Source organism: Cuculus canorus, chromosome Z, assembly GCF_017976375.1.
Source record: "Cuculus canorus isolate bCucCan1 chromosome Z, bCucCan1.pri, whole genome shotgun sequence".
NCBI classification, from domain to species: domain Eukaryota; kingdom Metazoa; phylum Chordata; class Aves; order Cuculiformes; family Cuculidae; genus Cuculus; species Cuculus canorus.
Window position 1 is genome coordinate 40,900,783 of NC_071441.1, and position 27,957 is coordinate 40,928,739.

The following is a 27,957-nucleotide window of genomic DNA, read 5'->3' on the forward strand; positions in this document are numbered from 1 at the left end:
AAAGTTTAACCATTTAGGGTCTGCCTGTTGTGATTTTTCACATGCTATAAAGGTAAGTGGTTGGCCTTAAGGCAGTACCCCAATACTGCTTATATGTAGAAGCAAATCCCAAGTTTATGGCAAAAGGAATGGGGGTTATGGGACATAGCCCCTCTAAGCAAGCATAACTGCTTAAGGAAAATGCACAGAAATAGCAGATTGAGAAGAAACTGCTGCAAATGCCCGCACGGAGTCAGGAGAGACACCAAGACTAGGTGCACAATGGCAAGGAGCCCACCCATCTTGGGTCTATTTGTGAGTCTTCCCACAATGGCATCATTGCTCAAGCCATCAGCCTCTGCGTACCTGCCATAGTCTCTACCAGGAACAGCACTACCCAGGAGTCATTCCATGGGCTGGGGGGAAACAAGCAAGCTGATGCGCAGGTGCATCACATTAGGTGCACACAGTTCCTTCGTGCAACTAATTAATTCCCCTTGGGCTCAGGTCACTGTCTGCAGAAGCTCAAAAAAAGGCAACAATAGGTGATCTGAGAAGGCAGGTGGTCTTCAAAAAAAGCTGGGGATCCCTGCTGCCACATCAAGGGGCATGGCATGAGAAGACTCACCTTTCTAGCAACACCACCAGCTTGCAGAGGTGCTCGGCCAGCTGCTGCCTCCAGCTTAGACCTGGCCCCAGAGATCATATTGCCTGTCTGGTGTGTGGTGAACCTGTTCTGTGGCTCAGAGGGTACAGCGAAGCAGGTCTCGCCTTTCTGCAGCTCCCCTCCATCAGCTCACTGTGACCTACAGCCCAGGCTGCAGCTGCCTTGCTTTTCGGCTATCTCACCCTCCTCACAGAATCAACATGGGCCTCTGTTAGGACATTATTTCACCACCCGTTGCAAGGCAGCATACCTTACTAGGGGCTGTTCTTTTTGGCATTTTCTGGCAGATACATGGTCCTCTGGCTCCCTCTGTTCTTCTCCTTTCTCTAAACGGTAAAGATCTGCCTAATTCCTTCTGCCATTCCCTTGCCGTGTAACACCTGTTGTTCAATCTCCTGGCTCAGGGGCTATTTCCTACACCTCTCAACACCAGATCTACTGTGGCATCTGCAGTGCCCCTGCAAGTCAGTGAGCTGCTCAGTGGAGGCAGCAGCCCACAGTGGAGCAGAAGGCAGGAAAGGAAAAGGTCTGCTGGGGCTATCTAGTGTGGCTGTATCTGCTGATGATCTAACATCTAAAATTACTGCTATCAAACACCCATTTCTCCTGAGCTAGGTGAAATGAATCAACAGTGAAGATCTGAAACCAGGAAAAAGTTTGCCCAGCAGCCCTGAATGGGAAGTTCACAGGATTTCCAGAGAAACAGCTTAGCCAACACCACGTTGCCAGTCCTTGTGGTTTTAATCATATGTCTTGTATGTGGGTTTTATTCTAGGGCTTTTGCAGTTGCAATATGATTACCGAGTTCTCTCTTCTTCCTTTCACATTGAGATGCTATTTGCTGTGGAAGCTGTAAACAAAACCATGAAAACAGGAATGCCAGGGGCTCAAAATACCTGTATGTAAATAAAGGGTAACATCACAGAGATTATTTTCAAAGCAATGCCTTGTTTTTCGTCAAGAAAAGACTTGTACCCAACAGCCTCAGCGACAGAGAAAACCAGTCTCCCCAGACATGACTGAAACTGTATGCAATATCTCTTTAGTAAATGGGCTCTTCTCCAGCCTTCCAGGCACAAATAGAGCCCTGCCTAACTGGAACTCTGCTTTGATGTTGTGCTTCTGGTCTTTCTTCTCCACTTGCAGTTACCCAACCAGGAGGCATTGCTAAGGGAAGTTGCAGGCATAAGCCAAAAAGTTGCTGGACTTCAGGTCTGTCATCGTTCTTGGGGAAAAGCAGCAGACCCAGGGTGCCCAGTTCCTTGTGCGGGTAGGAGGCAAAATCATGGGGCTGTACTGAACAATATTCTTCAGGTTGCTACTTGAGGTATTCAACCATTTAGTCAGGCACTCCTTTGCCTTCCTGTCTGGTGCAAGGCCTATGAGAGGCAAGGCAGTTGAGGGGCTGGCTGGAAGGGATATTCTTGGGTAAGGTGTGAACTGTTGCAGTACCTAAGCAAGCCAAAATTTTCTTTGCGATCTTTAATGTAGTGCTTACCCACCACAATAAGAAAGTGGGAGAGGAATGAACAAAACTACAAAAACTTACAACAAAAAGAGAAACGAGACTTAGAGTAGCTTCAGTACCAGACAAGACCAACCCCTGGCACCCAGACTCTGAAGGAGGCAACAAAGTCAAAAGCCTGACCTTGTGCTTTGGAGAGTAAGGACATGTGGCATGGTATGATGTGAGGCCTTTCCCTGAAAGGGAGATTTATTCTGGAGTGCTTGCACTGCCCTGTAGTAAGTGTGGCATTGATTATTTTCAGGTTCTGCTGCCTCCCCATCTTGGTAAAAGAAGAAATAAGTTTCCCCGAATGAAGGCACAGAGAGGGGGAGAAAATTATTCTCAGCTGTGAAGAACAACATATGCTGGAGTGAAGCTGAACAGCTTTCCATACAACATATTCCAGCCAAACTATTAGTAACACCTGATACACCCATGGCTCCCCATCAGTTACCTGCCAGCAATAAGCAATTGACTCAATATTATCAATTATGTTCCTTTTCCCTCTCCTTCCCTCCCACCAATTAAGCATCTGTTAATCATGAGAAATAATCCTCCTCTTGGAAAATATGGGACAAACAATGAGTTTTTTTAATAAAAAGGAATATTATTATAAATAATCATTAAGGTGTCCCTAAATAAGGTAGAGCCATATATTTACACCAGACATTTTAAGCACTACTATTTAGCAAAACTCCTGGGGAAAGGTAAGCTGGCCAGGTCTCCTGGCTGTTGTACACAGATAACACTTCAGAAATACCAGCAGCAAGACAGACTGGGTCAGTTCAAGACTTCTCTGGTCCCATGCCAGCTAAGGCCAAGATCAGCTGCCTCAAAAGCAGACATCTTTTCATTCATCAGCTCCCTCCCCAGACAGGTCCAGCTGTGCAGAAACCAGTCCCCACAGAAGTTAGCCTGCCTTCAGAAACCTCCCAGCAGAGGTTTCACCAGCACCTTAGACAATATCCTTTTCCAGTTCACTTTAGCAAGTTTCTCCTAATCCAAGTCTCCTGTGCTGCAATTCAAGCTCGCTGTTATTTCCCCCAGTAATACCTACAGCAGAGACTATTACCCTTTTTAACATATTGAAAGACTCATGTTTTCCTTGGCCTACCTTACAGGCAAAATACCAGTGTCTCAAACCTTTCCTCATGGATGTGTTTTCTAGAGTTTTCATTATTCTTGTGCCTTTTTACTTAGTATTAGCATAAATGAAGAGAGACAAGATACCTCACTGTCTTCATACAGCGCCATACAGTATCAATCAGAGTAGATCACACTATTAGGTGTTTCCTCTAAGAGGACCCCTTGTGTTCCCACCACCCCACCCCTTATCAGACCCTTTGATTTAATCCACTCAATAGAGCAGCCCTAACACTTGCCATGGAAGTTGCAACAGAAGCATCCGTGGCCAGATCTGAGATTACCTAGGCACAAATGAAGTGTTTCTACGATAGACTCTTACATAGATGCTGAAGTGACAATGTGATACAGAGCAGGGGCGTAGGAGACTGAATCAAAGTCATAGTAGAGGAAACTCAACTCTAACCTCCTGCCTGCCTCATTTTGTGGTGATAATTATTTATTTTATTGCTTGGATTGACTTCCCACTCCTTGAATAAATAAAATCCCTGGTTCACTGAAAGCACCTCTACCTGTGCCACAGTACATATCCAATGATGTGCTGTTCACATGGGTACAGCACCTGCAGCCCTGTCTCTGCTCTAAACATCCGCAAGTCCCTGAGCTGAGGGAATCATAGATGGAACTAGAAATAGATGACATCATAGACAAAATTTAGCAACTCCTTCCAGGTCAAAACTCCACTGCCCACAACATGGAAGGAGGGAACCCACCAAGATGCTTGATCTCAAAGGAACAGGGATGAGACTCCTTCTCTGTCTCCTTGGAACAAATGCCTATGTGACTTCCAGTGACCAATGGGCAGTTAAGCATTTAATTGGCAGTTGGAAGCAGAAAACCTCCGTACAACTGCAACTGTACAATAGACCTCCTAAACCAGCCACGTAGTCTAGCAGCCTGGGCTGAGGAACTCTTGAGTGTTTAGCTGAGCTTCCCACAGCAAGCACAGAAGCATCAGACTGAAGAACAAGTCTGTACCCATCAAACTTTCAAGATGATTTAATAGCTTCTTAGCAAATAAGTAATTACATGTTTTTCCATAAACACTGGAACTGTGTACCAAAGCAGGCTATAAAAGTTTAACTCTGAGTTCAGAAAACTTCGCCCTGGACTTCCCAGCTAATTCTTCTTGCACATTCCTTAGCAAAATGGATGATGTCTGTCTGATTTCTAGGGGCCTTTCATGGCATAGATCAGGAAAAGCACACAATTTCAGCACAGGACAGTTACATTCCATTCTTCTCTGTCCCACCCCACCCTTCATCCTCCCTGTAAACCTACAGACACTACTTGCTGTTTCCTTCAATTTACTTCATTAACTGAATTCTTATCCACCTCCTTTATGCTTTTGTTTTCTTGAAGGATGGATATGAAGAGGTGCTAATTGATCACCTGTGTTATTTTATGATCCAGAAAGTTTCATGCCCACAGATCTGAAGGTACTGGTTGGACTTCTCAGGGAAAAGGTATCTAATGTGTCATGTATTTCCGAGACCAAGATCTTAGAAATTTGGTAAGCCTTATAATCACACTAATAAAGATAAAAACCACTGTGTTATCGCTGAACATCCTGTTCACAGACACTAAGATGAGAATTCATCAGGACTGTAGAAAAGCTACGACCAACTTTAGCCCAGGTAAGGGGGGGGGAAGGGGTAATAAAACAACTTCCCACACAGAAAGTCAACAAAATAAATTAAGATAATCTCTTACTTTAATAGCAATTTATTATCATTAAAAGTAACAACAAGTAGGTTTAAATCCTTTTGTCTTAAAAATCTAGTGTAACACACAGGTCACTGCTACAGTTCTAGGAAACCTATGGCAAAATTGTATCCCCAAATCACACTGTTCTGTCTCATCCTCAGAGACATCAACGGCGTGTGACACAAACAACACAGAAACAGATTGCTCTATACAGCACTTGAAATAAGGATGATCATTAGGTCTCAAGATGTTACAAGTAATTCTGTAAGAGCTATTCGGTATAACTTTAGCTTTCCCCTTTGTTAATATTGCTGGAACAATAAAATATTTCACACAAGTTTTGGCGAAGTCATAAGAATCTTTTAAGAACTGTGTTTTTTCCCTGTATCACTTTCTTGCTGCTAAATTTTCCTTTTTTTTCTTTGCCCCTCTTAGTGACATGGCTACCCCATTCCGGGAGACAGAACTGTCACGGTGTTTGCAGTCACTCTCCACACAGCATCATGTACTTCTGACACCAGTGCTCAGCTTTAGCACTTACCTTTAACACTGCTGCCAGAACAACTTGGCAGCACACAGTTCAGGAACACTACATGCTCATGAATTAATCTCCAGCTTCTTGGGAGCTCTAGAGATTAAGTCAAGCTCAAGCTAAGAACTCAAGACAGCTAACTTACAGCTAGTTCAGATTTGTGTAAAGGAACAACAGCCAGACACTGCAGGACAGTTGCTTCTGCACGTTACAGCTGTCCACAGAAAGGTCTGAGCAAGTCATAATACTGTTTAGCAGTGGCTTGCAGGACCAAAAAATAGTCTTCACAAGCAAGCACACATACTGGTGAAAAAAGAAGGATGGTTCTAATCCTGTAATGAATTTAATGTGTGGAATTTAAGCTTAGAATATATATTGGAGAATAAAGTTAATTCACCCTTCGGACTAGCAGAACTGTAGTGAAGGAAGAAACAGAACACAGGTAAACTTTATATAGCTACACAGATGTGGCTTGTAAATGATTTCAGGTACACAAGAAGGTCTGTTCTTCAGGAGCAGATCCCTTAGATGGATGCTTCTGCATGAACTTCACAGTAGCATATGGAATTTTGATATATATCCTTCTTTTTTCACCAGTATGTGTGCTTGCTTGTGAAGATGCATCATGTACTTCTGACACCAGTGCTCAGCTTTAGCACTTACCTTTAACACTGCTGCCAGAACAACTTGGCAGCACACAGTTCAGGAACACTACATGCTCATGAATTAATCTCCAGCTTCTTGGGAGCTCTAGAGATTAAGTCAAGCTCAAGCTAAGAACTCAAGACAGCTAACTTACATACTTTTTATTCAAAAGTAAGTAGCAGCCTTTGACTGACACCCTTCGGACTAGCAGAACTGTAGTGAAGGAAGAAACAGAACACAGGTAAACTTTATATAGCTACACAGATGTGGCTTGTAAATGATTTCAGGTACACAAGAAGGTCTGTTCTTCAGGAGCAGATCCCTTAGATGGATGCTTCTGCATGAACTTCACAGTAGCATATGGAATTGGGAAGCTCAATGAAAAGAAATCAGTAAGCAGCTTCATGTACATCTATATCCACCCTGGACTTAAAGAGTCATGAGGAAAAGTATAAACACAATCACAGGATAAGGATATGGAGGAAGTACTAGATCAACAGATTCCATGAACAGACTCCAGCTGTTGTACAACAGCAGTTCATACTCTTCTCTAAGCAGACTCACAAGTTAAACCCCAGGAGAAAAGGGGATGCTAAATTTGCTCAGTTAAAAATACTTTTTCTGGATTTTTCTCACTGTTAAGTCTCTTGGGAAAAAAAACCAACAAAACCAAAACAATGCTTACAGCAAAGCTGCGAAGTCCTGTCTTACTTAAGATCGTAAACTACTATCTTGCTTTGTATATATACCTAACAGTTCATGAATATCCCACACTTCCTCAATAATACCTTAATCACTTTTGAAAGAGGTAGCCACTAAACCATCACCATACATTAGCAATGCCAACACAAAGGGAAAAGTTCTACTAAAATGCTCAGGAACAGTTAGTTTCCACAACCAATAGCATTTACTTCCAAAAATGTTGTTTTCTGTCTTGCTCTTCTCCTCCCATCCTTGTTTCACTTCCTGTTTCTCCTCTTGCCCATCTCTAACAGCAACAAGGGAAAAAAAAAATTAGCTTTCCAGTTAATTTGTAAAATGTCTTTGGATTTTCAAGAGCAAATTTTCCAACGAAGAATCAGTGAATTTAGTTTTACATGAATGCCATTTAAAACAGTGACACCAAAGACAATCTCCAAGCCCAACCACGACATGTCAGGTGCCAGCTCTATCATCTTTTAGCACATGCCTAGACGCTAGAAGCTATGCAAGGATGCCTGCATGGGCAAAACACAGATGTTGTGAAAAGGTCCCTTTCATTCTATGTCTCATCCCATACATGTAAACACACAAAGAATCACCTGTCTGATCACTGTCTTTCAAGTATTCAGGAAGCTAAAATAGAATGGCAATTATCATTCCTCTAGCTAAAAAGTACATAGGTCTAGAATATTCTCAACCATTCTAGTGGCATTCATGTCTTAAAATTGAAATATTTTCAAACATTCTGTATTTCAATTACTTCTGTAGCTATGATAGCCTATATTCAAATTCATCATGAAAAAAATAATCAACTCTAGGATAATTACTATCCTGGTATTTTTGAAAACATTTCCAGGATTTTTCTGTGGTCCCTTATCGGAGATCTTTATGAAAGTAATTCAGAACCTCCTCTATCCACACCCAAATCAACCAACCAACCAAGCAAACTCCAACTGAAAACCAAACACCTCAATATCTAAGTTGTTTAATACTTGTATTGCAAAATGTACATTCAGGTAAATTTCTGTAGTGTAAACATCCAGTTCTGACTTTTTTTTCTTCTACTATTATCTAAAATGTGAGGGTTCTCTCCATTGGCTACGTGCTTTAATGCAACTAAAGGAATGCACAGTCTCACTCCAGATACACTGCATGGACCCAAAGCAGCATAAAAACCTTGCTAAACAAGCCTGGAGAAAAAAAACATGCTCCCATTTAAATAGAAGACTTACTAACCCAGTGCCCTCAATATTAGTTTCTCTTTTTTGTCCAGATACTGTGTGTATATTCCCAACTATATAAATAAAATTGTAGAAATTGCATGCAGCCATACATACTGCAGTTCAAGCAATACTGAGGTGTTCTCCTTGTTATTGTGAAGCATGTGGACGACTGCAAACTGCCAGGGTGATAACTGTAATGCGATCCTTGGGTTTCTTCTGCCAGAGACACACACAAAGGTACTTCTGTTTTAAAAAACCCTAGCTCACAAACAAGGAGACATTAAGCAATTTAGCCATGACAACTGCACTATGAAGAATTTCTGAATTTTCTTATAGATATCTATAGATTACCTGAACAGATTTTTGTATTAGTTCTTTACCAGAACTCCCTTTTCACAAACCATGTACCCCAAAAATGTGTTTTCTTCTTTGATTACGTACAGTTGTTCATCAGGTAGAAGTAGATGAACATAGCTTCTTATATGATAAAACTAACCTCATCCTTATGAAGCATATGCAATACACAAATTAAAGATTCCAGTTAAGCGTCACCACATCCTACCCCTTCATATTTTATACGATGACCAGCTATGAAATTTAACTACTGAAAGTGTACACAGGCACCTTGCTATATCATACTTATGTTATAGTTCTCCAGACATTCCACAACTACTCCTGCATTTTTGCCCACTTCATCTATTCAGTCGCTGTGTTACCACTTCTCGGTACATGATAGAGATATATATCAACAGAAGAAAAATGACAAAGAAATCATCCAAGAACCCCAGAATTCCAAACAGGGCTTCAGGAAGAAAATCCAGAGGTGAAGCTAGGTAAAGCAATGCTCCAAGCAAGCAGAGGAATATTCTGATGCGAAACATCCAGAAGAGGCCTCCAACAGAAAACATCTCCCTGAAAGCATGCCGTAATAAAGTAGGCAGATCCATAATTCTTTCCATAATCTACAAAGAAAGAAACCAAGTTAGTATTTCGCTTTAGCAACAGGCCCATGCTTAATGGTCTTTTTTTTCCAGCCTGAACTTTCTATACATTACAGCTGGAATCTGTAAGTTTTTTTTAAAAAAAAAAAAAAAAAAGACAAGACATCCTGGGTTTACTTTGGTGGGGTAAAAAGAGAGATTTAGAATAAGTATGTTTGCAAGAAACAGTCAAACTGTGTTATTCTATATTGTAAAACATACATTTAACTCACTACTACGTACGATGGCAAATGCAGTGACTACTAGAGTAAAGCAAATGATTGAGAAAATGAGAAACATCTAACAGATTAACTGGAGTGAATTATTGATCAGAATGGAAAACAACTAAGGACTACGAGTGAAACAAAAAACAATAGGTCAAGTAGAATAGGATGCAGTTCTTCTGAAACACAGCACGCCCTCCCCTGGCATATAACCAGTGATTCGCAGAATTTCCCAAAGGATGGATCAAGCTTCAAAGCAAACTAAAAAAATCTTTAAATGAATCCATCCCTGGCTCCCTTCCACTTTCCTACGATGATTTTGTTATCTTAACCAGGGATTGGTCAGTAGAAAACATCTGGGTTTTGTTGTGAGGCATAGGGAAGGGTGAACTTGGAAATTTTTTTGATACTGGTTCCTTTTCTGCTGTTACATGGTTTCTACACAAAGCCATGACATTAAAATAAAAAGTTATTGCCAGGGCTGAAAATGTTCTCTAGAAAGGAATTTTGTGTGTGGCTACTACAATATACTGTATATAAATCAAAGACAATTTATCTCGTCCAATCATGGCTTTAATGCAGACTTCTGGCATGACTTCAGACAGGTTATTGTGGACTAGACACAGAGCCCACAGAAAGGTTCAATGGAGCCTGAAAGGTAGTTTCAATCTATTCTGAATCAAAAGCGTAACTATTCTGTGGTTTAGAACACACACACAGAAAAATACCATCTTACACCTCTTTTGTCTCTTTGGACTGTAATTTTCTCTTGCTAATGTTTTGCTACTATATCCAAATCCAACCCAATGAACAGATGAAGACAAGCAGAGAAGTTACTAGTATTCATATGCATGCATTTCACCTTGCCAACCAGAATGTGCAGATAAAAGACAAGCTCAGAAGGCTGACTTTCTAAAGTTTTCAGTCATCTCTCTCAACTATTTATCAAAAAAAAAATTTAAAAAAATCTCCTATTCTTTTCACTCAGAGAGCAGAATAAAGACTGTATTATAATATAGGAGGAAAATTAAAATCATGACCACATATAGCTTGAAATCTGAGGAAGAAAGGCACAGAGTAGAACTTCCAATTCTTCTAATTGATATAGACATCAATCAAGCAAATATTCTTCCTTCCATCTTATGTATTTCATTAAGTATTTTCACCAACTAATTATTAATCCTTTCAAATTCATGAGTAATAATTAAAAAAGCGCTTAAAATGTGAATAGGGGACTCAAGGTTTATTAGCAGACCTCATTCACAAGAAAAATGCAAGTTTCCATACACTTCCATAAATTACAAATAAATATTTTCAAGGTCATGGGTTTGGCCCAACTACATAAACAAGAATTTCCAAAGGAAAACTTGCATAGTTTCTGAGCATCATGAAGTGAAAATTCATATCCCATTTAAAAAAAAAAAAAAAGGTGGGGGGCAAATCACTTCTACACAAATTTATCCAAAACTTACAGATCTGGGCTGTCCTGAGAATCTCCGATTGTAATCATTAACATCTTGAAATACTCGGGTTGCATCCTGCTGATCTTCACCAAAGAGTGGTAAAAACAGTGTTACCTAGGTACAGCAGGGAGATTTTGTTACATATGAACTGCCTTCCAAATGCAGACATTATGAATTATAAATGAAAACAGTAATTTCCATTCAATAACATAAACCCAACTTTGTTCCAGTTGAATATTATTAGTAAAATAAAATAAAAAAAAAAAAAAGCACAGATACTGCTGCTAAGTTTTAACAAATTAATTACTTACAAATATTTCAGACTACTAATTTTTTAAAAGATTGTTGAAAGCAAGTGTAAGAACCCTCTAAGAGTGGCTTACAGGAAATTTTTCTAAACACTTAAATGTGGGACATGTTTTTGGAGAATAAAGTTAATTCACCAAATTGATCTAGTTTTGTTCCCTAAACTCAAAATCAAATAAAGTAACCAAGAAAGCCATTCATCTTCTATTTTTAGAATGGCCTCGCATTTCAGCAAACAAGCAGCAAAACACATACTTTTTCATGTAGATGCTCATACCAAGAACAAGGAGAACAACATATAGTAATAAGCTAACAGAAAAAAGATGTTAACCTTCAATTCTTCTGTGATTACAGACAATTCTGCTATATTCTTCGGTTAGCTTTTGTGCAAACATAAAAACATATAAGGTCATATTCACATATATCTTATGTCACCTTTCTGTACAGGAGTTTCTAAACTTAAGACTTGTATTTGGAAGTGATGTTCAGGTATACAATGCCAAGTTATCATAGGAAACAGAAAATGCATAGCACTTTAAATTATCATAACCTTCAAAAACTCCCTCTGTACCTGGTCACTAAATATATATCTCATATCCATGCAGCAACCACATTTAGCAAGTGACAGCACAAGCAGATCTAAACTCCTAGCCCTGCCACAAACCTTCTGTATGACTCATGTTGTTCATGTGTACGTACTTCCATTCCTCATTTATAAATCTCTGTTCTTATTTCATTCACAGGGGCAGAATGAGCACATAACCATGCAAGCAGTACCACTCCGTTTACCTGTTTCTCAGTGAAATGTAGAAGAATATCTATATTAAGAGAGACACTAAAAAAATCACTTATTTTCCCCTTTTTCGTCTTCCTCACCTTTATTATCTGTTTCTCTCTCCTCACTGACTACACTCTAAACATGTCTTTTTCCTCTAGTCATACCTATTTTTATTTCCTTCCTCTCTCTTCTTGCAATTATTTGTCCTGCAGTTACATACAATCAAAGCAGGTTATAATGTACGGGCAAGGGTATAAAGCATGTTATATAATTCATCAGAAGTTACTAGCTCTGTAGTCAGTGCACTGTTAAAATAAAGATGTACTTTTGTTAAAACATACACTATAAGATCCAGAGATCCTATGTGTTAATGAGTTGCAGGGACATATTTCAAACTGACAATGTAAGTAAGTTGCGTAGGAAGTAAATTAATGCTTGCTCTACAAAGCTTAAATTAATAATACATACAAACTAAAAATAGAGACAAAAAAGAAATTGACATGGATAGTCTTTTTTGGCAGGAAGAGAAAGAAGGGAGAGGGTACTTCTCAGAAACCAGCAGCATACTGCCTACTGGCAGTCTTCCACAACAGGGAGGTCTTTCAGATGCAAGTTCTGGTAAAGAAGTTACGTAACATCCCAAACAGAAAGCATGGAAGAATCATAGTCAAGATCTTTCTATTTTCTGGTTTGATATATTCCTTTACAGAAAAATAGCTGAGTTATCAGTGCTGTTCACTTTAATTTGAGTTGCAGGAACAATCTGTATTTTTTGAGACATTTGGCAAAGAAAAAAGTTCAGAAAAATATAGTGCCCACCAACTACGTCTCACACATCCATATTCTTTCAGCTTCTCAGACTTCTGTCAGTCTCACTATTGCAGTTCACATAGATAAGCTTTTCGATAAGCTATACTATGTAGCCAAACTATCAGGTTCGTGATTACTTAAAACGTTACCGTTTGTCTGCAGATTGGACAACGGATGGCACCAAGCCAAGAGCCGTACCTCCAGTAGGCAATAATGCAGGAACCTGATGAAGGCAAGTTAGAGACATTTAAACTTCTAAGTCAAAACATCCAGTGCATGAAATAATATGTTGCACATCAAGAAAAACAACAGAAGCGTATAAGTGGTTAGGTTAAATCTGTCTTTTCTAATGTTCGGTATACAGCATTCACTGAAGATACCAAGAACCAATGTGTTCAGATCCAATGCTATTAATAAGAAAAGTCTCAAACAGGTTAAACTGCACCATTAATTGTAAGGTATCATTTGGCATCATTTCCTGAAATGACAGAAGATAAACAGATAAACAAAGCTTTGCATTAGGGTGACTGTTCTAGTGCCAAAATTTTGTATTTCTGTATATCTTTATGTGTTTCTTGCTTACCACAGAAAAGATGTCCACAGTTTGTTTCTATAGGAAATGTAGCCTGCTGCAAACAGACTGGACAAGACATATCTGTGTAGAAGTGATGTCTGTCACCAGCAGAAGCATCCTGCTGGAACAGAACAGAAATGCAAAGTGTTATAGAAACTATTTCTATATAAGTCTACCATATTATAAAATAATAATAATAACAACTTTCATTTACTAGAAGTCAGTCAAATACAAAACTATGTGAAATGAAAGAGAAATAGATTTACATTTAAAAAAACAAGCATATTTAAATCCCAAATCTGATTCACTAGCCAAGATCTTGTGACAAGGCTATTATTTTCTCTTCATCTGTTACATAAGTATGTGCTTCAAACCCCTTGAAGGCTGAGAAGAAAGAACCTCCTTGGTCCTTCATTTTAAGTTAGAGTAGATACACTGAAGCATGAATTACAACTCAGACTTAGACTGTTACTTCATTATCCTAAGCAGCTCTGTTCAGACCCAGCTAACTGAATTGTATTGCTTACTAGCTGCAGTATTTAATGTTCCCAAGCCCAAGCACAGACATCAGCTTACGTAAATCACTGCCATGAAATGTGTTTTCTCCCCATTTTTCTGTATTTGTCTTCCACAAAAATATGCTTTGTAGTTAAAAATCTGTCATTATTTCAAGACATATTATGATGAAAGACTCAATACTTTCCAAAAGTATGACTTTTTAAACTAGTGCTGGGACTTGGCAATTTGCAGTAACCTGTCCCAGACTCTCCTATGTCAGAACTGGTCGCAGTCACAGAACTATACAATAGTTTGGGCTGGGAGGACCTTTAAAGATCACGTAGTCCACCTCTGTTGCCATAGGCAGGCACATCTGTCTCTAGACAAGGTTGCTCAAAGCCCCGTCTAGCCTGGCCTTGAACACTTCCAGGGATGGGGCAGCCACAACTACTCTGAGCAACCTGTGCCAGCACCTCACCACCCTCATCGTAAAAAGTTTCTTATGTCCCATCTAAAACCTAACCACTTGCAGTTTAAAACCACTGCCCCTTGTCCTGTCACTAATAGTTTTGGTAAAAAGCTTCTGTCCGTCAGTTTTATTGCTTGGCTCTTGCTGCTGTGCCATTGTTCTGCTACACACAGCTTATCAGCCTAAACATCTAACCCCTCTCCTGTGGCAGCAAGCTGTACTCTAGATTTCCTTTCCTAAAGGAAAGGAAAGTTCCCAGAAACATTGCAGGAAGCACACAACATAATCTAACATACTCCACCTTGTGGCAAAAACTTGTTTGAAAAAAGAAACAACCAAGTGTTTAATTTTAATTTCATTACTTAACTTACTGTTTTAAAATGCCTACATTATCTCATTACTCGACGTATTTCAAGTATGCCTCTGTACAGTAAGCTTCCAGAACTTTTCAAGACCAGCTTCCTCCAGAACTGCAGAGAACTCTACCCTACCACAAATGAGAGAGTAGAATGATGACAAAACTTAGCACAGCACCTGCTCAGTTTGAAGCTGCTGACGAAGGGCTCGCACTAGCTCTTGATTTTCTGGATGTATGTTCTGATGTTCATTTCTGTGAAAGGAATTAAAAGCAATAAGAAAAAACAAACACTGTGACCCAACACTGAAAAATAACTGATTGAAATTAAAAGAAACTTGAACAAAGGTGAGAAAAAAATGATTCTTTCCTGCTATAAAGGATTTTAAAGGAAGTAAACAAAAAAGTAAGGGAATAGGATATTTATTTCGGATTGTAAAGTTATTCAGGACACTTAAAGCTGTATAGCAGCAAGATTTTTCAGAAAGGCTCCATAATCAATCATTAAATCATATTAAAACTAGATTTTCAGCTGTAACAAAATGAAGCCATTAACCTGCAAAAAATCAAGTTGCTTGAAAGCTTCGACATTCATCATACTTTTAATTTTTGTCTCCGCTGCTAGTTTTTATATGGTTGGTATGTTCATAAATCTTTTAATTTTTTACTTACTATCTAAGTTGTAGAGTTGAAAAATCCTAATTATTTTAATTTTATGAGCTACATGAAAGATTAAGACATAAAATTTACATAAGAAGGGCAAGGCAAACTCTTAGATTTAGAATACTGAGTTTATGTAACTATCAGCAGATTGGATATAAAAAGAAATCACTGTTTTTAAATCACTCTTGAAAAAGAAAGACTACACAGCAATAAAACTACAGGTTAGTGATGCCAAGGGAAGAGAGAAGGCTGAATATATCACATATTTGAAGATAAAATGCACAATGGGAAAGAATTGGAATTAAAAATGACGCTGACAAAATTAAGAAGTGTTGAGATACAATAAATATGAGTCAACAGCATAGTACTCTGTGAATTTTTTATGCTCTATTTATTCATATGGATTTCACTGGGATACATTCTGCTCTGCACTGTTGAGGTCTCAGCTGGATTCTGTTTTCCATTTTGGACTAAATGCATAAAAACATGTAGAGAAGGTGAAGGAAGTTCAGAAGAGAATGAGAACTACTGCCCACATTTTTTAAAGAATAGAGTGAAGAAATGTCAGTTTGTATTGAAGAAAGAGAGAAAAGCAGACAGGATAAGGCTTTCATCCTACGAATATGAGCAATTCTTTCCCACATTAGCTGAGGATGGTGGAAAAACAGTTGTACTGCTTCCAAGGGTTATCTAGGAAAGCTGACCCTCTGTCAGACCTGCAGACTGGACTGGCTAAATTTTTAGGACATTTTCTGGTGGGAGTTCTATTTACATAAGTTCCTCGATGGCTCTAGAAGCTTCTGCAATAGTTTCTTTCCAGCATAATACTGAGCAATCATAATACTGCATTACTGCTATCCTTAACATTTTGTCTCCTTCAGGCTTTCTTTGAAAAGGTACAGACAAACCCCATATTCTTCATGCTGATAATTACAGAGTTACCTGTAAAAAGTAAATTAATTTAACACTAATCTGGGTGACATATATAAAAGTTATATGATAGGAAGTGCACCATCTTCTTGGTACCAAAACCCTTCTTGCCCACTCCCATGGATCTCCCATGAGTCAGATTTTGTAGATGTTGCCTGTCTTACATGTTATATGTATAAAACTGTTCTCCTGTTTAGATGCTACAAATGAGCATATTTTGCATCTTCAGTTTGCCAGAACTTCGTCATATGCTGAAATTCAATTCAAATCACACACAAGTGGAAGGTGTGAATTATAAATCAGTTTATTCCAACTCCTTCGAGAACAACTAATGACAAACCTACTGCTAAAGTGTTACCCACTGAAAAGCTACACTAGGACTCTTAAGTGCTCGAATTAAAAAAGTAGACAGGGTAAGTTACCTGTACAATAGTTGCGTATCATCTTTGTACAAGTACTTCATTTATATGACCTTACTCTGGTATCACATGCTACACTGAATACATGACAGTATTTGTAGTGCTGCAGAGATACAGAATGTAGAACATCTGTCACTTATGTATAAGATGCTGAGGTAGCAGAACACTGAACAATGTCCAAGAAGAGACAGGCAGAGTTCAAGGCATATCCAATTCATAACTTCTGTAATGGAATTAAGTGTGAAAAAATATATGAAATAAATAGAAAACAGCATGGAGCTATGTAATTAAAGGCATTATCAAACAAAAGCCAAAAAGAAATAAAGTTAGACATGGAGTCTTTAAAATTCCCCATTTCTGAATGTTAGCACTCCACCACTTCAGGAAAAAAGTCCCATGATGTAGTAAGAATGTACTTCAGACAACAAAGTGCCCCACCACACTATCATCACCAGAAAGAGGAAGGACAGTACTCATAGGGACCAGTATATCACTGCGCAACCATGGCCATTGTTGATTTCCAAGGATTAGAATCTCTCTTCTGCTCAAAATACTGACTTGATCTTATAATCAAACCGTATGATGGGATAGAAGAGTGAGACAAAAAGATCTAAACCTGCAGATTCATAAACACGGGTTAGCTAAGTCACCTGGGACAAGTAGGCAATCTCTGATACAAAACACTTGAGGGTCAGGCTCCCTTTAATTTGTTGGATAAACTAGATTTTCACTGTCTCATTTGTAATGTGACAACCTGCTCATGAGTTTAAAAGATGATGAAAAAAACCTGACTGCATTTTATCAAAATTTATAACACAAAGAAACACAGGCTTTGCAAAAGTATCTTATAGTGACTGAAATAAATATCTGCAACTTGGTATATATGTTAATTACTGCTAATGAGTTTATCCACCAAAAGCACGGAGACCTTCAGCTCATGCCCTGAGTTCTCCCTACAAGAAACAAGTACAGTAACCATATCCCATAACTGTTCTTTACATATTCCACTTACGCCCCCTAAAATCTACTGCAACATACACCCGTTGCTGCCTACTTTCCCTTTTCACTCAGCTCCTGCAACCTTGCAAAGCTTTCTTTCACGCATTTTTTTACACAGGAACTGTTCCTACCCAACTTCAGTATTTCAGGTGTTGCATAGAGAAGTACGGATGGCAAAGAGATCACTGTAAGAAACGCAGCATAAGGAACACACAGACCACTGTATTGCCTAAGGTAACTACAGAAGAAAAAGAAAACAGTCCTTTTCTCACTCACTTCCTCTTTAGTGCTAAATAAATAAGAAATACTCTACTTTTTGTACTGTACAGTTTTTCTAGTACACTGTGCATATTTTGATGGAGACAATATAAAGGAAGTGGAGGAAGAATACGGCCAAATATAGACAATTTCAGAAGGTACCAGGAAGGCACAGTGTAGAACTAAGAGAATGCTGATAGAAATTCCAGTAGTCAGTCATACAATGCGTAAGTAAACAAGCTTCAAGACTTTCAAAGAAAGGAAGCTTTGTGTCCCAGCCTGTTTGCCTCTTCAGAAAATAAACCATCAGGGTATGTAACAGGATCTGCAGAGAAACTTTTCACTTAGCTTGTCATACCACAGATAGTTAGTAACTACTCCTTCCTCTCCAAGTCGCTTTTCGTCATCAATATATCACATCTCTGAACTCTAATCCTGAGAGAACTCCTGTTACTCCTGCTCACTGCTGACCTTTGTTCCACTCCCTTTTTTTCATATTCCTAATTTACTTTCCTTTATAAAGTTAAAAATGTTTACTTTTAAACTAAACACTTAAAATTTGAGTCACGAGTGCTAAAAATGTCAGCATAAGGGTACAGAAAGCATAAAAAACCAGAGGGAAAAGGACTCTTGAAGCCAAGTGAATAACTGAAACAGCCTGGAAAGAAAAGCAAGGTGAAGTGCATACAATTCTCTTAAAATTCCTTTGCTACCTCCTGGTCTAGAACAGCAGCAGTGCCTCGCAGTTCAACTAACCCTTCCCACTTCTGTTTTCTTTTGTAGCTTGCTCTCAAATACCTGCTACTCGGCTAATACTTCTCATATGGACAAATCCTCCTCAGTAAATTCCATAATACCAATATGTCACTAAAGCTGAATTCTCTTTGTTGTCAAACCTTGTGTGTTCAGATTCAATTTTATATCAATTTTTTTTTTTTTTTTTTTTTTGGAAGGAGATCACAACTAGAACATACCTGGGAGGATTTTGTCAAATTTTAATTGAATAGTCATTGTTGACAAATCTGTACTTTCCAACCAAACATGACACAACAACCATATATAGAGCCTGTGAATTTAGCCATTTTCAATCTTAAGAAATGATGAACATTATCATCTAAAAGGCCAGGAGGGGTTAAACTTCACTTTTGAAAAACACATAATTTCATTCTAACTCATGAAACTCTGCCAAGCAATTAGTTGAACAGAGTAAGAGAGAAAACAATCACTTCGATAATGTCACAAAGTCCCAGTCTTGTATACCAATACAAAAATTAGATGAGAAAGTTACAATTTTACAAATGCAGGTATATAAATTAATTCCTGTCAACATATTCTCACCTTAAAAGTGTATATACCAGAGCAGCAATGAAAGTGAAACTGAGCACAACTGCCACCAGTACCTGGTCACTTATTCCTTCTATAATTGAATCATTATCTAGCTTCAAACTCTGAACTTCTGCTTGATGACTGGCCATCACAGCTCTAAAATGTAAAAAAGAAATATATACATACACATATATATATTTTAAACATATATGGGCATACATACATTCTAAACATAATCAATGCAAATAATAAGTATACACATCTATTCATACACAAAATAAATTCTTAAAGCAACAGATTAGCCATTGCTGGGGGGAAAAATAATATAAGAAGAGGGAACATATTCATTTTTACGAGACACTGAACGTCTTGCAGAGGGCTGCAAAACATTCATCTTGTGCAGTAGTGAACAAGTCTTTAAAGGCTGTTGTGATCTTAAGATTTTCCTTCTTAAAAAACATGAGTCAAATACTTGCCTAAGAATATGTCATTGCATAGACATATGTAAGGACATTTATAAGAAGTATAACAACTCTGCATTATCAGGAATTTTAGCTATTACATAACACATCATCGCTGCTAAGCTGAGACAGTGTAATTTTTAGAAACCTTATTTTTACCACTTCTGTGAAGAAAGAAAAAAGGATATTTCAGGTTTAGCTGGTGTTAGGGTTAAATGTCCATTTGGATACACAAGAATAACTTCATATTTTATCTGTATTTTCTATGCATTGCCATCCTTCACTTGGAAATGGAAAAAACTTAGAGGAGTATTGTCAGCCTTACCTAGCTAGACTCATTTGTTTTATATTCATTTCACATACACAACATTCAGAATGACTTGACAATGCCAACATTTATTACCCTAGAGCTTTAACCTACAGCTGGAGACAAGCAAATTAAAGTCTCCAAAACACTACTAAATCACTCCTGTTGCAATCAAGAAGTGAAATGAACTACAGCTGTGAATATTATGAAACCAGGAGAGCTAAGCTAACTCTGGCTAATGACCAAAAAAGTCATGCTGAAGCTGCGTCCATACACAATTAAAGTATTTTTCAGAGAACAATAGAATCACCAGGTTGGAAAACACCTCTTGGATCATCGAGTCCAACCATTCCTACCTGCCACTAAACCATGTCCCCGAGTACCTCATCTACCTGTCTTTTAATTATCTCCAGGAATGGTGACTCAACCACCTCACTGGGCAGCCTCTGTCAGTGCCCAATGACCCTTTCTGTAAAAACTTTTTTTCTGATATCCATTCTGAACCTCCCCTGGCGCAGCTTGAGGCCATTCCCCCTTGTCCTGTCCCCTGAGGTCAGGGAAGACTCATAGTTTTTACTTTACTTCCTAGTCCACTGTGTGTGCCATAAGCTTACAAGTTTTCATCAGTGTTTCTCTCTACTTCACAGCTTGTGTGTCACGTTTTAATTTCAACCTTGCTGTCCAGCAAACACCACTAGACACCACCTGGCCCTGAATTAATTGCAAACCTGGAATGGAATACAATTTGTAGGGATTTTAGTGCATACCTGTAATGACCACCCTGGCAAGATAGCTACTTTCACTCTCCAAGTTGTGGAGCTTTGTCTAAGCTTCCCTGTATTTGTGGGAGCCATCTTCTTTAGCAGCAATGCAAGAAAAGCTGATATAGTCTAACATCATTGTAAAAAACACTAAGTGGTATAACCAAGTACCATTGCACATCTAATCCTGAAGCAGCTTCTTTGTCTTACCCAACATCATTCTGTGATGCTCATTTTCCACAACTCTGTCTCAAGCAGCACACTTGTATCTTGAACTTCTATGTTTTCTCTCCTTTAGTACCATTATCGGTCCACTAATTTTTGTTGTGTCACACTGTCATTTCTGGGTTGACTGCTCAGTACAAACCCAGAAAGAAGTAAATGGCAGAGAACTGGTAAGTGACGATTTCTCCATTGTCTTGCATCAACTCTGTTAGAACGGACCAACATGCTAATAACAAGTACACCCCAATAAGTGTTACACACTTTTTTCCAGAAATACATACTGTGGCAGAGGCATGTAGATGTTTTTAACTGCATCTTTGGAAGGCAAGTATTTCTCACACTGACACCTGAAAGACTTTCTGTGTCACTGCTTGCTTGCTGCACTCTGAAACCAACACATGTATTGTCAGTATCACACAAAGGTAACTCAGTTTCCCTGAATGGCCTTAAAGACTCTAGAGCTCTTTCTCCCTCTCTGCATACAACAACACTCTTAATCCTTATCCACCTACCATTAATAACACTCACTGCATTTGCTTTCCTTCATTTCTGCTCACGCATTCATCTTGAAAGATCAAACTGTGGTACCAAGGTTAGCAGCAGAATAGGAGTAAGAAACACACGGAGCCTCACCTTCTGTTCCTTTCCACACATAATGCCGGTTACTTTTATCTATTTCACCATTTACCACATAAGACTTTCCCAATAAACATTTTCACACAAACTTAGTGTCCAAAAGAAATTCTGCACGGTCAGACTAGATAAAATGCCACTACTTCAACCACTTGGTCTCCACTTATGTATCAATACTTCCAAGATGTATAGAGGAGGGAATGGATTCTGTCTCAGTCTCTCTCCTAGCTGCTTCTATAATTAAATGCTAGAGAAGATGGGCTATTGATGCCTTAGGCTGACATTGTTCATGTTTTAATTTTCTTGCTGCTTCTGGACAGCCAAAAAGTGCTGTGCATATTCTACTCATTACCTCTAGCAGTTTTTCTGAATCAGACTATTGCACAGGAGGGCTGATGTGAATTGTGCAGACTAGGAACTAGAAACAGAAGCATTTCACCTCAAAGGGCCAATAAATAATTTCTTACAACAGTCATCCAAACCTCAGAAAAGGCAGTAGCAATCCCCTCCTACTCTTAAACCTGGGTTAGCATGTAAAAAAAAGCAATGGCTACAAGGGGAACACTGCTAAAATACACTACCTGGAAGCTGTCTGCTGAAGAAGGGAGGAATTTTTCTGATCTCAAGTCTGTTTTGAACATTTTCAAACAAAATATCCTGAACTGCAAGCTTGCAGTTCATGTTTGTTCAGGTGCAAACACAACAGCAAATGAATGCATCTGTAGTGGGTCTGTAGACTTGCTGACAGTCCTAAAATAGCAGCTAATCTTGCCTCCCAGTGCATGTGTTTAGCAGTGGTGCCCTTTCAGTTGGTATAACTAATAAGTAGATTACAGGAGACTTTATTCTTAAATTATGTAAAGAAGAACCTTCAGTCCCCAGAGACAACCTGCACTAACAAGGACTAAATGTAGATCAGAGATGACATTCTAAACAAGACATTATCACAGACATCTAATCTCTCCCAAAATAATAATTAGTAATAATTTTATGTTCTTTAGTAGCACGTTGATATGTTTTGTATTAAATTCCACCTTTTTATACTGATCCATTACATTTGTCTGGTTCTGCAAAAATAACAGTATTTCATCAATTTTTTAATTATAGAATCCTTTTCAGATCAGTGTTCTACACCACAGACTTTTCAGACATTCATTTCAAAGTTGTTCTCTCTTCCTCTGTAGATTTCTGCTACTTTTCATAATTACAAAGAAGCTTTGTTTTTTTTTTAATGCTGTGCCTCTATTCTTTTACACAAAAAATTAATTCCTGACTATACTCGCTCTCTGAGAAAAGCCGTAAATTAATAGAATGGCTTCGGGGAAAAAAACGGCAGTAATTTGAAAATAGATTAAATTTTGAGAATTTTTTTTTTTGTTATATTTAGTATTTTTTCCTTTCCTAGCCATTTAGCAGGTATAACTTTCTTGAACAGAAGTATAACCCCACCCTGTGTTTCAATTAGGGGATGAAAGCCAAACCACATCTAACAATATTCACATGAAAATCAAAATTTATACAATCAACTTCAGAATGTTAAAAGTACTAGTTACAAAGTTTAAAAATAAAAAAAAAATATAAAAAATTTGGCCTTTTTCCTACTTTAAAAGACACAACAAAAGAGCTCCAAACTTAATTCCTAGTTTCATTTAATCTCACCTGCAAACTAGTGGCACCTGCTTGAAGTAAAACAACATGACTGCCCAGTGAGAGGGAAAGACAGGGAGTTACTCTTGCTTTCCACCTGGGCTACCTAAGCTACAACTAGACTTTGCTGCACAGTACTTAGACAGGGATCAGGTTTATCTGCATCAGGGTTCTTGATACATACAGAACATAAACAACCTCAGACTGAATTGTCCACAAAGTGCTTGGAAATAGAGTGGAATTTACTGTTTGTAAAACCACATAGTTTTGTTTGCAAAAAACATCACAGAGTACCCGCTTGTTTATTCACAGTTTTTCTGGGAGCCATCACTGATGGAAAGTAACAAGAAGTTACTTACATTTCAAGTCAGAATTTGCAGGTCTTAAAAGTTATACTTCCCTCTCTACAGTTAAGTATGAACAATGCATGCAGGTTTATGCAAGAAAAAAAAAAAGAAAAAAGGGAACCATAATGAGCAATACTGCAATTACAATGTCTTTTATTCCTGGAAACTCACACAGATCACAGGGAAATGTGAGTGCATGAGGACATATAGCAATGCTGATGTATTATTTCTTAATTTTTCAGATTTGAAAAGCATTATGAAGACTTCTAGTGTTCAACATACAGCACAGATAAAACAATACCCCACACAATGATTCATAAAGAAAGGAATAATGATCCAGTGTTTGCCATGATATGTTAAATACTTGTTACCAGCTATCCAAAGTCAGAATACCTCCATAGTTTTCCAGAGCATTTTTTCCAACTCTGTCAGGGAAGTACCATATGCTAATTTTGCTCTTAAAAACAGAGAGAGGCTTAGGACTGGCAACCAAAGGAATACATGAAAAAAAGGTAGCTCGCTTCAAGGCCAAGAAGTAAACATGGAGATAAAGCAGAAGCAATACTGCATGAGATACAAGCTAGTAACTAAGAACAACATTTTATTGACTTTGAGAGCGTGGTACAATTTGCTCAAGGCATGAAAGACGACTTGGATAACATGTGTCCGTTCAGGGATGGGCTGGGAATGAACCAAGTGAAAGTAAAAGAGTTTGGATTTTTTTTACTTAGTTTTAGTTCAGGATATTTTCTTTTTGATGCAGTATTGGCAACACCCCTCAGCGCTCGAAAAAAACGAACTATAAAATGAAGATGGTGGTGGTGGGCCAGGGTGCAAGTCAGAACTTGTAATATCTTTCTTTTATTAGTAGAAGCATTACCTTCCTCCTGAAAACACTGCTTTTACTTTGTAAAGATTGTGTGGTCTTGAGAATAAGCTAATTCCTCTTCCACTAGTAAAATAGTCACATTTTTAAGACCAAAAAGGCTTTAATTTCTCAAAATTTACTTCCATGGCAAAAGGAATAAAAAAATTGCTTTATATATATCTCAACAGATTTCTAGTAAGATTGATCTGTCTTAGACTACAGAAATCAACTTTTAACATTTAAGCATACTAAAATGGAGCATATTTATTCTGTAACCCACCCCCTGTATGCATATTAGCGTACACTGAAATATCTAAGGCATACTTTTAGTGGTTTTCTTTCATTTAAGAAAAAAAACAGACATTAATTCGCAAAATAAAGATAAATTCTTAAACTTAGGGCAATATTGAAGACCTCTCTCGAACTACTTCCTACTTCAGAGCAGTAAGGGGTTGTAGCCACTGTACATGGTCAAGAATGGGATTTCGTGTATGGATTTGACCCAAAAAAACTGGATCCTACAGTTATTTTTACTCTCATTCATTAGTAACTCACAAGTACGCCTAGGCTACATTCAGAAAGTATTAACAACAGCAGGCATTAAGCATGCATAATGAGCAGTGAACATATAAACAATGTTGAACACTCTAGCATGAGTTTACCGGTATTATATATATATATATATCATATATATATCCTAAATCAGCTAAGACCTGAGCTGATACGTTTTATCTATGTATCTTAGGGTAATAAAGCTGGACTTTGAACTAGTGGTGTAGTCACATATAGCATTATAAAACAAAAACGAGGGAAATGCTGGACAGCGTACTCAGAAAAATTGATTTTGGGGAAACAGAATTAATTAGCTTTTCATTGTCATGAGCATAGTCATATTTGACTAAAACATACATAATCTATAGTATTAAATATCTCCATATGTTTTAAAAATCAGGAGACCACCCGAAAGGCACGTTTACTAAGAGATTTTTTTTTTTACAAAAAAATGAATATAACAACACACCAATTGACAAGATACATTCCATGAGAAGGTTATCACAACTGATTTGGCAATATCTTTCTAGGGTTTCATGCAGTCTGTTAGTACAGTTTTACTACGAGTTAGCAGCAACTTTGGAGTCACAAAGCAGCTCAGCTGGTACAGCAAAATTAAAGCCAAACTCAGCTGTACAACACGCCGTTATCTTTTCACCATAAACCACCTTTTAGGATTATGCTGACCATATTTATGTGCATGCATGCTCTTGGCAAAAGAGAAAGGAAAAAGCTAAAAGTCTTGCCAAACAGGGGAGAGGGCAATTTCAGTAGGCGGATAATAATTTTGTTCAGTGCACTTTAAGAACTGACCAACTGAGGCACTTGCCTGGCAAAGCGGGTCTTCAAGGTCTGAGGTCAGCAGTCTCTGAGGCACATTCTTTCCTAAAGAGACAAAAAAAAATATATAAAAAAAAAAAGAAAGTAGGTATTCTCTTTTGCTGGCGGAACCATGCTTTGCAAGTTAGAAATACTACAAATGCAAACTGCAGATGCAATTCTGAAAGGAAATCAATCCCAAGTTAACACACCATGCTACTGGGAAAACAAAAAAGTCTCCAGACACATTTCTCATGAGCTTGAAAACTATGCTGATGGCTTAAAGCAAAAAGGCTAACTCAACGGTCTGTATAGGATTACTCTTTGGAATATCTATCTGGATGATGCATGACCCATGTAAAACAACACTCAACAAAGTTTTCCACTGCTTTATAAGGCTAAAACATACTGAAAGGTATGTATAGAGTTCTAAAAAAAAAAAAACAAGAGTGTTGAACTGAATTAATGTGCACATAGGAACATGAGAAAAAGCCTGCAAATACCTTCAGTTTGGATATCTGACTTTTACCATCAGACAGGAAGAGAAAGGAAATAATGTCACTTAATTATAATAGCGTTTACTAAAATACAGTAATGCTTCAGCTAAAAATAAAAAAGTCTTTAATTCTCTTTTAAGAAAAGTGCCAAATAATTCTTTATTGTAGAAAGCAATGCTTCTGCACACAATCTCCCAACTAAAACAGACAGCAAGACAAAGTGTTACTGCTTGCACCAATTAAATACAAAACACAAGCTACATGTCATGGCAAAAGGAAAAACAGAGTGGGAAATAGCTACATAAAGGAAAGATGCAGCAGAAAACCTTGAATGCCGAAACACGCTTCTGAAAGCACTACTTGTCAAAAGTACCCAACACATAGCTTAAAACACACACTAAAATCTGGCACAGAAAGTTATAATTGCACAGCATACGTAGTTTTCTAGGACTTTTAAACTTATTCCTGAACCCAAAAGCCATTTTTAAGTGAAGAGAGACTGAACTTACAACTGAAAAATCAAAGCAGTGGCTTATACAATGAGATCAGCTACTTTTCTTGGAGAACTTGAGAACTTTCATAGCTTTTACAATTCAGATTCAGCTGACATAAAGAAAAATTTAATATTTTGTCCACGCTACTAACTTATATAATTGAAGAACTGTGAGAAAACATGAACAAAATGATAAAAAAATAGATCTGCAACCCTTCCTTTCTTGTTTATGCAGCTCTCAGCTATTATCAGTGCACTCTGCTTGCTATTCCAAGTTGTCACATGTCAAGCCAGTTGTTAACTGATGGGAGGGAACTGCACAGTTTATCATTACGCCCTACGTTCTCACAGCAAACTTTATACAGGCCAAAATTCAACTGGCAACTGAGAAAAGTTTCTTTAACTCCTCAGGTAATCCCTTTGCAGCATCATAGGGAGCTACTCTGGCCATGAAACTCATTCCTCGTCTTCAGGATTAAAAATCAATGTAATTACCCGCAGCTAATGCTACCTAAGGTACTTTTATTTTACGTCAATTTATTTTTACTACAGCAGGATTGCTCAGAGGAAAGTAAGGCCGTTTTCTGCTCCTTCCACAAGCCAAACCGTATCACATCCTAGCAAGAGAGCGCCCGCGGGTGCTACTGCAGGTCCCTCTCGGCCGTGTCCCGTTGTCACTGTCCCGCGCAGGCACCGCGCACCCCGCGCAGGTCCAACACCGCAGAGCCCCGGGCAGCGCAGTCCAGGAGCAGCAGAGCTCGGGGAAGTACACGGCGCAGCGCAGGGCAGGCGCAGCAGAGCTCGGGGCAGCGCAGTACAGGAGAAGCGGGGCAGGCGTAGCAGGGCCCGGAGCACCGCGGGGCAGCGCACCAGAGCGAAGCCCGACAGAGCAGAGGTCGGGGCAGTGGAGCACAGAGCAGTACAGGACACAGCGCTGCAGAGCTCAGCGCCGCGCAGCAGAGCGCGGAGCACCTCGGTGCCGCGCGGCAGGGCTCGGCAGGGCTCGGCAGGGCTCGGCAGGGCTCGGCAGGGCTCGGCAGGGCTCGGCTCCGGCCTCGTTGCGGCTGGGGAGGGGCGCGGCGGTACCTGGGCTGCCGGCGCGCGCGCCGCTCCACTCCGCTCGCCTCCCCACCCTTCGCCGACGTCGCGTTTCCTTTGCGTCACGTCGCGCGCGCCACTTCCCGCCTCCT

At 38.8% G+C, this 27,957-nt stretch overlaps 1 protein-coding gene across 10 annotated transcripts; it reads right to left on the bottom strand.

Annotated features, from left to right (window-relative positions):
• Positions 1-6,341: 6,341 nt before the first annotated feature.
• On the bottom strand, positions 6,342-27,942 carry RNF170 (ring finger protein 170). 10 transcript variants are annotated; one of them, XM_054054717.1, is made up of 8 exons: positions 27,854-27,942; positions 25,788-25,843; positions 19,170-19,313; positions 14,742-14,817; positions 13,250-13,361; positions 12,816-12,889; positions 10,782-10,886; positions 6,342-9,067 (listed from the first exon to the last, which is right to left on the bottom strand). In XM_054054717.1, the coding sequence occupies exons 3-8, from the start codon at positions 19,304-19,306 to the stop codon at positions 8,798-8,800; spliced, it is 774 nt and encodes a 257-aa protein (XP_053910692.1). In that variant the 5' UTR covers positions 19,307-19,313; positions 25,788-25,843; positions 27,854-27,942; the 3' UTR covers positions 6,342-8,797. The 10 variants fall into 10 exon arrangements, with proteins under 10 accessions (XP_053910692.1, XP_053910693.1, XP_053910694.1 ...); XM_054054718.1 differs by lacking the exon at positions 27,854-27,942 and adding an exon at positions 27,638-27,657; XM_054054719.1 differs by lacking the exon at positions 27,854-27,942 and adding an exon at positions 27,263-27,613.
• Between the last annotated feature and the right edge of the window lie 15 nt (positions 27,943-27,957).

Coding starts and splice junctions, on each gene's coding strand:
- RNF170 (XM_054054714.1), bottom strand. Junction 13,362..14,741: donor AGCAGCTTCAAACTGAGCAG/GTGCTGTGCTAA, acceptor GTTCTGTTCCAG/CAGGATGCTTCTGCTGGTGA. Junction 12,890..13,249: donor CTGTGGACATCTTTTCTGTG/GTAAGCAAGAAA, acceptor TGCCTTCATCAG/GTTCCTGCATTATTGCCTAC.